Source organism: Blennius ocellaris (assembly GCF_963422515.1).
Source record: "Blennius ocellaris genome assembly, chromosome: 1".
In the NCBI taxonomy this organism is placed as follows: domain Eukaryota; kingdom Metazoa; phylum Chordata; class Actinopteri; order Blenniiformes; family Blenniidae; genus Blennius; species Blennius ocellaris.
In genome coordinates this window covers 18,824,807-18,839,751 of record NC_137650.1, presented here as the reverse complement: position 1 = coordinate 18,839,751, position 14,945 = coordinate 18,824,807, and the positions used below count along the sequence as shown (strand labels likewise).

The 14,945-nt window shown below is 40.4% G+C and overlaps 1 protein-coding gene across 1 annotated transcript in view; it reads right to left on the bottom strand.

The window, feature by feature from the left end:
* The window catches only part of ush2a (Usher syndrome 2A (autosomal recessive, mild)), a gene marked incomplete at its 3' end in the record, with an annotated part of 194,350 nt that extends 192,446 nt beyond the window's left edge, over positions 1–1,904 (bottom strand). The window contains exons 1-2 of the mRNA XM_080520729.1: positions 1,696–1,904; positions 1,271–1,489 (exon numbers count right to left, since the gene is read on the bottom strand). Of these exons, the coding sequence (XP_080376855.1) occupies positions 1,271–1,489; positions 1,696–1,895 (419 nt within the window). The 5' untranslated portion in view covers positions 1,896–1,904. The remainder of the gene's footprint in view (positions 1–1,270; positions 1,490–1,695) is intronic.
* Positions 1,905–14,945: the final 13,041 nt, after the last annotated feature.

Sequence of the window (14,945 nt, the reverse complement as noted above, 5' to 3'; positions counted from 1 at the left end):
ATGTATGTTTAGTCACATTTCAGTTTCCGGACAAAGGCCTCCAGTTGTTCAAGCAATCTACTTGAACGAGTGCTATATGGAGGAAGAGATAGGGTTGCCATGCAATGCTAACAGGTCTTTTTCTATTTCTTGTGTGCATGTGTGTGTGTGTGTGTGTGTGTGTGTGTGTGTGTGTGTGTGTGTGTGTGTGTGTGTGTGTGTGTGTGTGTGTGTGTGTGTGTGTGTTGAAAGCTGATCTGAAAGCTTGTAACTCTGCACCACAATTGCCCTCCGTGAAACATACCAGCATCCCGTCTCTCACACAACATGTCTAAGTAGGACATGACAGCCAATTGTTTCCTGATGGCGATAGTGACCTAATCAGACCTGACCTGCTCTACGTTACCAGATCAATATCGCAGGGTTTTCACGGTTTTGTCGATATTTCAAAATCATATCCAACATCACAATGTCAAAATGTAATACTGCATTATCTGTATACCTGCATTAACTTTGATCATTGCGTTACTATTAGAATAGTTCATCAACAGTAAACATATCAAATGTTGAAAAGTCAGAAAAGTTCTCCAAAATACAATTCAATTAAATTGTGTGCTTCAATGAATGAGAGAATTTTGTGGAAAGAGAGGAGCAACAAAATTATTCACCAGCTGGAGCACAATACTTGTTGGTATGATTAAATGTGTATATTGTAAAATGTGTTGAACTGATACTTTGACAAAACAATGATTGAGTTGCCAGTATGCGCTTGCTGTGGTCCCAAGAGGCAAAATACAGCAGGGACATCGTCACACCAGTGAGGAGCAGCATGTATCGACCTGTATGTCTGATCGGAGCTCAGGCTCTCTTTAGACGAAGTGCTCGGCTAATCAAAACATGTTGAAGGTTTACACCATGCAGCTCATTTGTTATTTGCAGGTGCAAATGAGAGAAGATAACGCTGCGATTTACCGGAGCAAAAAAACAAAACATATAATCAACTCGTCTTGCAAGATTTGGTACAACACTCTCCAAACCAGCCGCCACTTTGCATCTGTCCCACATGATGGAACTTCTTCACACGGTCAACTCAAATGAACACTAAAGAACTGATCAAACTTTAGTTAAAACCAATTACCATGAGGTAGCCACTACGAAAAAAGTGCTTTGAATTATTTATTAAGGATCAGCTATCTGCCTTTCACAAATTAAACAAACACTTTGCATCACTGGAAAACAAATGTATTGAAGAATCAGTACTGTGGTAGAAAATAAGGCAAAATGAACTCACATCTCCCCAGAAGAATTTGGTTTTATCCACAAAGCCAAGGTAAGAGATCCCAGCGCTCCAAGTGCCTGTGAAGGGGGAGAGACCAGGCATCCATCTTGACCTGGCCGGAACAACAAACTACTTCCTCCGCCAGAAACCCCATCTGAACTGCTCGTGGGTCCGATCTCCCTCCGAGCCCAAGGATGAATGTCACTGGTGTCCTTTGTTACACAGGTACCCCTGGTGGAATTAAGTCTGAATATGTCAATGTGTTCCCACAGAGCAAGCAAGAAAATATATACAAGAGTCCAATAGTATATATTCTAACTTTACCATTGCTTTTTCTTAATTCTCATAGACTCACATGTCAGCGGGTATCATGAATTTCATAACCTCCCAAGATATTAAAACAAAAAAATAAATCACAGTGGGTTGAGTAGTGCTACCTGTGTGCAGCTAACAGCAGAGGGGCATATGGAGGAGTGGATGACCTATAGGGACACTCCTGGACACAGAACGCCGGATGACATGCCAGCAGGTCAGCGTGTGAAGAAGGTGGCTGACAGTAGCTGCTCCGCTCGGGAACTCCACAGGTAAAGCGAGGCGGTGAGGTGGACACAGGCTTGAAGGCAGCAATGTTCTCCATTCGTGGGAAATTTCCCTGCAAAAACAAAAAAAAAAACAGGAACATTCAGACACCACTGTGACCTCTAAAGCAGTACTGTCAAACCCTAGTTAAATGCAAGACAGCAGCTCTCCGGGACCAGGATAGGAATCCCCACTGACTCAAGCATTCCATACAAGAATGTGTCACGTAAAACCCAGAAATTCTGAATTACTTATGAGTCAACAGAACATCTATTTGTACTCATAATAGACACAATGAGACCAAGATTTTGGAATATTTAACTTTTATCTGAGCTTTCCACACAAAATATTTGGAGATGCGACGCTGGAAAATCATAGTATAGGTTCTTTAAAAAAAAAAAAAGGTATAGTATACACTGTCTTGTTATCTTTACACATCGCAGAAATCACTACGCTACAACAGAATAGAGGGTGTATTTTAAGATTCATAATCCATACGGGATGTTAATCAGTCTTTTAGTTTTAGGATCATAGCCAATATTGTTTATTGTTTTTAACCGTATATCCTTTATCTCTAATCTTGTTTTATCTTGCTCTGACTTGCATATCTGGGCTCCTTACAATGTTCTGACATGTCCCTCTTTCCCATGCTTAAATATGCTTCCTTGACAGATTGATTGATTATTTATTTATGTTGTGACTGACTATGCACGAATGTACGCTGGGAAGCGACAGATGAATTGCCCCTTGTGGAATGAATAAAGCTGTCTGAACTGAACTGAACTCTTACCTGTGATGATGCAGGTTTTGGACAAAGGCTGACAAAGAAGAGAGGCAACCAAAAAAAGACACGATGGCACTTTATCTTCATGACATTCGTCTTCTTCCTCTTCATTGGTACATCATGGATATTTACCAGAGGCAAAAACCACAAAAACTTCTTCATCATCCTCTCCTTTCTTGAAATGGTCTCACCTCCTCTTTTTGTGAACGACAGCATCCTGGATACAGCAGTGTCACTTTTGTACTTTCTTGTAAGCCCCTTTGTCCCAGGTACATGTGAATTATTTCGGATTTCTTCTTTCTTGCACAAGTTATCCAGCAGCTCTCCTCCTCTGACCAGCCTCTGTCGTTCCACTTCCATGCTCCAGGTGAACCAACTCCAGCGAGATTTCCCCCCCTTGGTTCTCCAGCGTTCCACCTCTTCGGCCCCTTTTAGGCCACTGGCCTCCAGACACGGTTGAACTTGACTCGGTGAGGGTTCCTGCGTGGTCCTGGGTCCGAGAAGTAAAGAAGAAGGGCGATCCAGAACATTCCCAGAGGCAGAGGGACGTTGAAGAACATGGATTCCTCCTCGAAGCTTTCCAGTGGTGCTTGAATAAGTGATGACTGTCATGGTTTCATGGTTCCAGGGTTACAGGAACATTTTTTTTTACAGGCCATTGCCCCTTGGGTGAGGCTACAAAGCTTAGCTTCCTGTTACACTGTCCCTGTCCCTCACATTCACACACACACACACACACACACACAAACCACAACCAAAGCCTTCACATGATAGGTAGGATTTCACCATCTGGAGAGGGAAAAGAGAGAAGGGGAGAAGGAAAGAGAGACGTGGTCAGACCAAAATCCAACATGAGACAAATCTGAGGAGAGTGAAATGCCATGCAGGCTATTCCCTCGCCAAAGCCTACACTATCATGTACAGCTTGATGGAGGTACAGCTCAACGGATACTGCTACATTGCTTTCTCCTTTTCTTCATTTTCCATTGAATTAAACATGCCCTTATTCCCGTGGCCTCCAGGTTTGATCCAACTAAACGGGTTTTCACATAGGTTTGTTGGAAATTGAGGCTTAGGCCAAAGCTCTCTTCATTACAATACTTAGCAGCTTCAATTTCATATTTTGACACACAAAAAAAGGCCAGCCGTCCCATCATCTCCAGCGTTATATCTCACTTGGTGAACGCGCTTTCCTATAATGTCTGCTAGAAAATAGGGAAGCTTGCACCGTTACGACTCTACATGTCGTGCCAATTTGTAAATATATGCAGATAGCATAACATGACCGCTCCAAAAGGTTTACCTGTTGTTGTTGTTGTTGTGGTTGTTGTTGTTGTTGTTCACGTGGAGCTCTATCCCCATCACCAGCGCGGCGCAGACACGTTCAACCTGTTGCTCTGATAGCAGCAGTCTCGCGCGCTGCTACCTGCGCCTCCGCACACCTGTCTGTCCCTCGGTGATAATAACAGACGCTGCTGCCGGAGAAAAAAAATAGTCCTGTCCGAAGATGGTTCAACTTGTCTTTTCCCGATGTAATCAGTCCATTGTTGACGAGACAAACCGCATGACAGTTCAACTAAAACTTATCCAAGTCCCCCCACCCCCCCCTTCTCCTCTCCGCCTTACCTCATTCATTCAGAACATGCGGCGCTAAGCAGATTACCCCGAGCTGCCATCTGGCCAGTAGCGCCGGCGGCGGCAGGATACCGCGCACCAAGTAACGCCGCTGTCTGGAGGAGGAAGTAACGGAAACTTAAGAGGCCCATGAGAGCAAACACTGCGACATATCTGTTTTACATCTGTTACAGAACACCAAAGATTGTCTTTGACAGCGACGCATTAATATGTCATTTGAATAATTACCCCCTGCCTGGCTGTAATGCTTTACCCCCCACCTCCGTGGGATGAGTCTGGGGTTCAGACAAGTGGCACTCAGAGGGAAGATGAATACTTCCGCCACTGCTAGGCAACGGTGATCAGCTCCGGCCACTCAGAAGAAATCATCTCGTGGTCTCCCCGTCATGTTTATTTATACCAATGCTTTATGATACTTGAAATTAATCACATGGCTTTCGAGTTGCCTACATAAAAGCTCCAGTGGTTTGAATATCATCTACATGCCATTTCGACACCTTATCTTTTTCAGAATAACTTGAGTTATTTACAAATAACAAAATAAGTAACAATGTAGTTTTTCATATGATTTCTAATTGATATGTTTCATATATGTGTTCATAAATGTTTGGTATATTATCATATGGCTTTATTTCTGGAGAAGAATGGTCTTGCACATGACACCCCCCAACTCGAAACTTCGGCACTGCCATGTACTGCGCATGCACATTCCAGCTCATCAATGACTATATCAGTCATATGTTAATCATGTTTATCATGTAATGTTGCTACTGCATGAGCCCCGCAGCTCGTTAACATGTTAGAGGGCGCACATACGTGATGCACTTGAACGCATCACTCAAAGCGGTCTGCTAGGATGCGGCGTTATCGCGTTCCGACATCGGGGCACTACAATGTCTTCACACTGTTACAAAGATACTTTGAAATCCAATCCTTCAAATCAATATTGCTGACAAAGCATCTAACGCCACTACTGTTTGAGCCCCACAGCTCATTAAAATGTCGGAAGGCGGGCTTCCGACATGTTAACGAGCACCTGAACGCATCAAAACGTCATCTATGAAGCGGCATTTTAACTTTATGGCTTTTTTTTTTGTTTATTCAGAAATGCATTTCAGAAAACCATGACTGTATCTGAGCCATTGCACGGTGAACCCCTGTTGAGTTTGTGCTCTGAGCAGCTGCCAATGTTTATGTTTTTGTGTGAAATACACTTAATATCTTATGTGTTTGTGTCAAATATCCTCAATAATCCTTCCAAATGTGTGAAATATACTTTGAAATCCAATCCTTCAAATCAATAATGGTGAAAAATATAGTCGTGGACGAGTTGTCCGGAATCACGTGGACGAGTTTGTCTGGGGTTGCAGTTTTGTTGACGAGTTGTCCGTTCACCCATTCAAGTTAACCCACACTCAAGTTACAATAAATTCACCTCTAAAATCTGTAACTATTATTAGTTTTACACTCAATACATTTACTTTTTCAGTCTTTTATTTCTTCAGAATTCATGAGAAATACAATCATGATGGGAAAAGGTATCTTATTTGTAAAGAGGGAAGGAGTACCAGGCCTTATAGCCATCTTTCCATGTCTGGTTTTCACTTAACCAAATAAATCGATATTAATGCAAAGAATGCAAACACATTTTCAAGATGAATGAAAATGAGTCCCATGAAATTCTAATAATGAGCCAAAGGAGTTAGCAGAGGTTCACTGAGCAATTTAATAAAAGTCACCAGGGAAGTACGTCTATGTCTGATATTAATTGGATCCTTGTAACACTTAACAAGGAATTACTGTCTGTGAAAAGGCAATGGATGCCAATGTTACCATGTGATGCAATGCATATTTTCTGTGAATGTTCTATGATATATGGCTAATCATTTACATTTTGAATTTTAGCTTTTTGTAAATACTCAATGAAGTGATAAACAATAGGAGGTCTTTATATTGACATTGTGCACACACAACAAGAAAATAACATCACTGATGCCACTTTAGGCCTGAAAATAAAATGTTCCCAATTACAATTCTACATGCTTTTACATGCACAAAGCCTCCAGACCCACTGGCAAACAATGAACAATCCACTTAACATAAACACATAAACATCACAAACCAAGGTGCAAATTTAAGTATACGGTAGTTTAGACTTGCTTTGTGTGCTTAAGCACATCACATTTAAATTGTGTAAACATTTTACAAAAAGGAAACCCTATCCTATATTTTCCCTGTCGACAAGTTTTTACGTTATCATACTAATCGCGTTTGAACAGCTGCAATTTGCTTTGGTTGAACAAAGGCATTCTAACTAGGTTTTAATTAAGTGTTCCTAATGACCTTAAGGAGATTAGAGGTTCGCCTTCTAATCAATACCAGGCAGAGAGCAGCAAAGGGAGGAGAGGGGAGGTGACTAGGGGCTAGGATGGAGAAGTAAATGGGTGGAGTACGAGATATTGGTTAAAGGTTGGTTTGTTTCGTGTGTGTGTGTGTGTGTGTGTGCGTGTGTGTGTGTGTGTGTGTGTGTGTGTGTGTGTGTGTATCATGTAATAGATATAATAGATTTTATACTTGTGTTTTTTTCTACCTGAAGGTGAAAAAAAAGAAAATAGTGAAGTGAGCTACGATCACATATGCACGAAACAGCTTGTTAGACATATTTTTTTTTTTTTTGCATCTCAGCTCATATTTCTCTCCCGTTTACCATTTCCATTTTCACCCTAAGTGGGTGAAAATGACATCACACCACTGAGTCAGATAGGCTACGATCATCAAGAGCTTTGTTAGTCAAGAAGAGTTTCTCTTATCCTCTCCTTATAAGACATTTGCATAGATTTGCACAGAGTGTGTCCACATGACAAAGAATCTACTCATACATTGATTGTACTAATTTATTCAGCCAGGCACATTCAGTTCCAGAGATTGAAGTGCCATCACACAAACGGGATTAAAACTGGACAACGATCGCACAATTAATAATGCCTCATTTTCTAAATTACTCGTGTATGACTTATATTTTGCTAAATTGTGTTTGCTGGCCTAATAACATTAAGGCTAATATGGTAAATGTAGGCTGTAAATGTACCATCCCTCTGAGTCTGCAGAGCAGCATGAATATGTATGCAGATATCCTTGGCTTTGCTGCTGATTGGGAAAAGTGGTTGGGCTGCATTTTTTTCCAAGACAAGACACAATATTAGGTTTTCGTTATGAAGATGTTATGCAGGCACTCAGGCTAGCATGTGCACGCGTGGACACACGTACGCACGCACGCATACACGTTTCCATATTTTTCTGGAAAAAGCATGGACTGCAGACTCCTCACTGGAGCCTCAACAACAACTATCTTTTTCCTAACCTTTGCCTTAATCCAGGAGCAAACTTGCCCAAAATCCCCATTCAAACCCTGAAATACAAGCCCCTGTAGATAGGCCTGCCTGTTGTCTCCATGACCTGTAAGAATAATGTTATCGTAGCATTGAGCTGCCACGAGTTTGGGATATTTAACAGTGTATGTGTGCTCCGAAATATTAGCACTTATATGTGAGTTGGGATTTGTATTTTAAACAAGATCAATCCCTGCTTACAGTCAGTGGTTGTCATGTAGAGAAGCACATTGCATCTATCCAAAACTATTCTACTGACCAACAGCATTTTGCATGGTAACAATTAAACATAATGCAAGTTGTTTCTTTAATTTATCTAAATCGACATGACATTCCTGGGATTAAAAATATACCAAAATGTAGATTGGCCTAATACTCAATAAAAGCTTGAGACTATAAAGTTATACAAAAATAAAAGAAGATTAAAACACAATTAAGTATTTTTCCAGTCTTGCTAAACTGAGTCGTGTGCTGTAAAGAAGAAATCCTTGTGTTGTGACACAACTTACCAACATGCAGTGTGGGTCAGAGAGGTTGAATACTGCAAATGTTTGTGACTTGCAGGTTTCTAGGCATATCTGGGCTCAAACACAACTGACTATAATATCCGTACCTTTACACGTGCACACACCGAATAATGATCCATTTGTCACAATCAGGTATATAAGAACAGGCTGATGTCAAAAACATGCAGAACTGTGGTCCCGCAGGACTAAGAATTGACAACTCTGTTTAGGAATATGCTTGTGAAACAAGACGGAACTTTAGGTTCCCCTTGCAGAAATTCATGCTTGTTCTGAATGTAGAGCAGAGGTGTCAAACTCATTTTAGTTTAGGCATCACATACAGCTGAAAATGATTTTTGAGGGGGCCAGAGCAGCAAAAATATGGCATAATAATCCCCAAAACGATGACAATTCTAGAAGTGTTCAGTAGTTTTGGTGCAAAGAAGTATAAGAGTAGGTGCGGTTTGAATTGTGAACTACCATAGTGTTTGTCTGCTGAAACCAAATAAAATCCAATCACGTGCCACACAAATAATGCAACTTTCAAATTTGTTTTTCCAAAATCACAATATTGCTTTCACACATGTGCAGAGAAACATCAGTTTTTTTCAGATACCCAGGTATGTGTAAATGTAGCCTAAGAGACACCGGGAGTGCTGACAAAAAGCCACAATACAACAAAAAAAAGCAAATGCAGAGAAATATCAAAGTTCTTTTAAATACCTGGGCACGTGTAAATGCGGCCTGAATCGATGGGCAAACAAGACAAGGGATGGCTCCTGTGCACATTGGGAGTTGGGAGACAACGAGGCACAGCTGACAGTAATGGGGGATATCAGGGTGAGGGGCAAATGAGTAAAACCCGACAGACATAGAACATTATAACTCGACACATAGCATAGTTGTGGTTATACACAAAAAGCTATTTAAATACACTTACAATAAGTTCAGTTCTCAGAATGTGTTTCAATAAAACAATCCTTAATTTCACCTTTATTCCATATTTCTATTTATCATGACTTTTTCTAATATATATAAAATACTGCTTCCCTTGAGCCTCAAATTTGTCCTGATTCTGAGCCCACCTTGAAGGAAGGCCTCCCCTGAGGGAGGCCTTCCTCACTGTCTGAAAAACAGTTTTTCAACCAAAGTTTTCACATTTTTCCACTGTCCTACTGTCAAACCTAATTAACAATCAGTTGTCATCAAATCTGCATATGCATCACATCTCACAAACACCACAGCAACATGCATGCTTGGCAAACATGCTGCTGTGAGAGAAAATCTAGTTTGCTGTGCTGATGTAAGGTTTATTTTAGGCTATCTCTTCCATTTTGCTCTGACACTTGCGTCATCCGGCTGTCTGTACTCTCTATTTCGGTCACTTCTGTCCTCCAATCGCACACCTCTCCCACACATCCTACACTCCACAGGCACCACTCATTCCTTTCTTCTTTCACTCCATATTTCTCTCTCCTCCTCCCTGTGCCCTCAAATTCTGTCACTGTCCTGCTTCTTAAATGTTCTCATATATATATATATATATATATATATATATATATATATATATATATATATATATATGTGCAAGACCAGGGCCCAACATTAAGGCTTCCTTGAATATCCGGGGCTCATAAATGCTTTGATCGATCCACCCAACTTGTCCGAACGGGCGCATTTTGACGTTTTTTCGGCAAAAATCACTTTGTATCGCCAACGGATCACACCACCGCAGCGTGCGGCCATTGCTGCCCCAAGAGCGCAATCACGTGTTTCTCGCGATGATAGTATGTGAAGACTGCTGATCGCGGCCGCTATTTTTTCCCCCGATTCATGTTCCCCATTCTGGTCAGTGACGCTATGTCTTTCCTGGAAAATATGCATTTTGATGGGATAGCGTCACTTAATTCCACAGGGAATCCGTCGAATGACGTCGTCGGGGAAACTCCTCGTCATCCGCCATTTAAAATTTTTCCCTTCCCTCAACATTCAGATCGTCACCGGAACTTATTAACAACTCACTCAAATTCAACACATAAAAACAACTTCAACTAAAATGACATATTTTTGATTATTTTGACTTTCTAATCCCGAAGTTTCATAACTCTTTATGGTTCAGAAAAAAAGTTGACGGAGCAGGAAGAGGAGGAGGGACAGGGACAAAACAGGATTTGATTTGTTAATATAATAAAAACACAAGACACACATTTACCATGTTATTAAATAAATTATATGGATAAAAAGTGACTAATAAAATAAATAAGGTGTGGCAGTATGTAGTATAGTAGTAGGGTGTGACAGCTCCAATCTTAACACTATCAAATTTATTTCAGACCAACAAAGCAAAAAGCCCAGAGGTCGGCCTCAAATAAACAGTGTGGGAGTTAATTCAACTCTGGGCTTTTTGCTGTGAAAGACAAACTTAATATATAAATTATCATTCCTTCAGATTGAAGAGTATAAAGCCTTCCCTGAAAATTTCATTGAGATATGTTGATTATTAAAGAAACCTCCAGTGTTTTTAAGTAAAAACTTATGTTGGTCAAATTCATACATTAAAAAAAACGTGCAGAATGCAACAGCCAAAAAATATGTTTTTTTGGGGCATCTCACTATATTTTACATCAGAAGGTTTCATTACAATTGGCATTTTGTCAAGATTGTAGTATTTTTCAGACAAAAGTTTGGTTTTGGTTTTGTGAAAATATAGGCATTTTCATTTGTTTATTTCATTTGTGTGGCCATTGAAATAAAATGCGTTTGACACCCCTGGTATAGATTGTGAAAAGTCAGATATGCTCATTTTTATACAGAAAAATAAGCCTCTCGTTATGGATTTGTGGAACTTGGAAGGAGTTTGTTTGCACATCATCAACTTGACAATGGTTGTCAAGTCTGAGCTCTGTTTTGAGGTTCCAGTTCTATTTTCAATCACTGTATACCGACATGGGCTGCTGTTTTTGAAAAAGAAATGCTTTCATGGAGTTAATACAAGAGTCTGAATCACCTGCAGCCAACAAATTCGGAGAATTTCATGTATGTATGGGGACTATTTTATGTTCTGTCAAGCTGTTGCACTCATTTTCTTATTTTGGTATAGGAGCTGCTACAAAACAACAGCAGTCGTATCGCTGGGATGATTTAATGTTGTTAGTATTAAGTACTGCATCAGAAGCATAGGTAGATTATATCAGCCTCGGCAATTGGGAATATGTAATAATATTTGCTTTAAAAATATCGGCATATCAGTGGATATTGGCACATATCCAATATCAGGGATGCTGAAGACACACACACAACTCATACGTGCACACACACACACACACACACACACACACACACACACACACACACACACACACACACACACACACACACGTAATCCATGTTCATCATTTATCCTCTTCGGTTCCAAATGAAATGCATCAGGAAGTAGATAGAAAAACAATTTGGCTTTTCCTTGGCTTTTCAGATTCATAGCCTCAAGTCATCCTGACCATATTGTGTGTGTGTGTGTGTGTGTGTGTGTGTGTGTGTGTGTGTGTGTGTGTGTGTGTGTGTGAGTGAGTGAGTGAGAGAGAGTGAGAGAGAGTGAGAGAGAGACCACAGTTTCTGCCCCCTATTGGGGTTGAGGCCAGTGACACCCTCAGGGCTGTACTGTCCAATCCCTTCCATGCTGCGTTTCTATAGGATTGAATTAACCTCCTGCCTCTCTTGACAATGCACATACTCATAATCACACACACACACACACACACACACACACACACACACACACACACACACACACACACACACACACACACACACACACACACACACACACACACACACACACACACACACACACACACACACACACTTTGTTTATGCCAATCACCTTTCCCCTGTCAAGACTGAACTATTAGCTTCACATCTGAGAATCAGCCTTCATCTAAATACACCCAATTTGTTTATTTCTTTAAAAAAAACAATGGGCTGCTCAACATTGACAACTAACAGAGAACAATAGGTAGTGTATTAATAAAATAAAACATTAAAAGGTTTGCAGATCAAGCCAAACAAACTGCTGCACTGATCAATTTCAGAAAAAAAGATTTTTCTGCTCTCTCATATTTAATTTCTTAAGTTGGAAAGACACAATACTAATGGAAAAACAAAGAGCTGCAAATGAGCCAGAAAATCACCAGTTGTTCCAGTAATGGCTGTTAATAATTTTTGCATCCCAGTAAGTGTAGTATTTTTCCTCAAGCATCACTTTTTGTGTATTTTCTCACACAAGTAACCGTAATGAAACAGTTTTCATTATTCATTTGCAGTTAATTTAATTCCTAAAGAGTGTTATGTGAACACCAAAGTTGTAATGATTCTATTAAAAACCCTGTATAATAAATACATACATACTTTTATTATTTGAAGCCATGTCAAAGATATTGCACTTTCACTTTCATCCATTTTCACTGACCAGCTTCCAGCAGACTATTAACCATAATGCTGTGATGTCCTATCACCACTGACATGTGTTTAGTAAGCATGCTTCTCATAATGATAACTCCTCGACAGCCAACTATCTTGTCATAAGTTACTTAACAGCACAAAGAATAACCTTTTCTTCCATGGTGACCCCAAGGACAAACTTGATAACTGTCCGATCACAGACAGGATTCATCAACATATCACACATTTGGAACATTTTCGTTATGGTCAAAAACACTGAAAATATTGAAATTTATAGGTTGAAAGGAAGTTTTGGTTAACTGAATCCTTTCACTTTATGCTGTAGCTTTTGCTCTGCTTTGACACCTGAAACGATTTCTGAAACGTATTATTATTATTATTATTATTAATATATTATTATAATTATTATTTATTTATTTATGTTAACTCTTAAATTGTAGTTATCATCGTCATTACTTCTAATTTTCATCTAAAAGTGAAGGCCAACCTTTCAAATGAAAATCCAACTAATTATGATTAAAGTCCCGGGACCAGTCTAGAATCAAACCTGGGTTTTTCTTGCTGTGGGGTTAAAGGCCTGGAGTGTAGCCAGACCTGAAATCAAGGCCAGAGTTCAATTCCTCTGTTCTCCTTCACATGAACTACATGAGGAGAAACAAACGGCTAAACAGATGGATATGTCCATGTGTCAAAGTATACTTGGGCAATGCACACTCAACCACACGTTTCCCTATCCCGTGTGAGCCATCACCTTGTATGTGTCACCGTGTAAGCAAATGGATGAATGTGGTAAAAATTAATGTCCATTTACAATTTTAGTAAAATGTTTGCTTGTTTCTCAAATCTAAATTGTGCATCTTATTTTGAAATTTTGCATGCTAAAAACATCCTGTAGGTACCTAGACTTTATCGAAATAGTTTGTGGCTCAAATAGTGACGGAGGTGTTGTTAACGTACATAGTGGCTATGGCGAGGTCTAATTGGTTTTCTGGGAATGAGTGGCCGCTGCATATCAAACCTTCCAGCCATCTATTGGCCACTGGTGGGGGATTTAAAGTGCCACTAATTCACTTGCCGGTGACACATCAGACTATTTATTAAAGTACACTAACTTAATGAATGGCCCATAGAATGGAGAGTTAAAACATTTACTGTCCTAAGAGAGATATAGAAAGCAATAGACACAGAGAGGAGATGGGAAGGGGGGAGAGAGAGAGGGAGCGAGTGAGAATAAATGACCCATCGTATGGAGTTAAGACGTTAAAAGTGCAAATAGACAGCTGACCCTCTTATAGCTCGCACATGCAGCTCGGATGCACGCAGACGGCACAGCCACTTTGCACCCTGCAAGATAGAGGGATGGAAAGAGAATGGGAAAGGAGACAGAAACGGATGGAGAATGCGATGACAGAAGAGGATGGGATGTTGGAGAAATGGAAAGGGGCAAGGGGTAGAAAGGAGGCAAGAGGACAAGAGTGATTTATAGTTATAGTGAATACGGTTTTAAAAAGGGAATGACAAAAAATGAAGGCAGTATTAAAGAACAAGTGAGGGAAAGAGGTATAGTGGATGAAGACAAAGAAGGCAAAGGAATAGAGGAATAAGTAAATCATATGCCCAAACGAGCAGCTATAAATTACATGCAGATTGGTCTGCTAGTTAGCATGGAAGCAGACTTTATGTGGTTTGATGGAGGAGGGTCAATGGAGAACACAGGACAAGGAGAGACAGAAAAAAAATGTCCAGAAAAAAACAAAACACGTGCATCACAACAACCATCTAAGGAACCATTTAGGTTGAACCTTTTTCACATTCTTTATGACACTAAAATGAATATACATGATCTTTTTCACTTATATTTGGTTTCTTATTTGCAAGTTTACGCTGTCTTAGGGTGCATATTTGGTGTGTGTGTGTGTGTGTGTGTGTGTGTGTGTGTGTGTGTGTGTGTGTATGTGTGTGTGTGTGTGCGTGTGGTTGTACCAGGAGAGTGAGATGCTATGAAAGGCCATTACCACTGTGAGTCTATGTCACAAGGCCTGTGAAACCCCAGGGAACCCCAGCACTGATACAAGGGGGATACAGTGATAAAACACACGCAAAGATATGTTACACACACACACACACACACACACACACACACACCCACACACACACACCCACCCACACACACACACACACACACACACACACACACACACACACACACACACACACACACACACACACACACACACACACTTTCATGCAGGCACACACCCATGTCCATATACTGGATAGGCTGTACACTTATATACAGTATATACCATGTGTGTTGGTGGTGGGGGGTCCGGGGG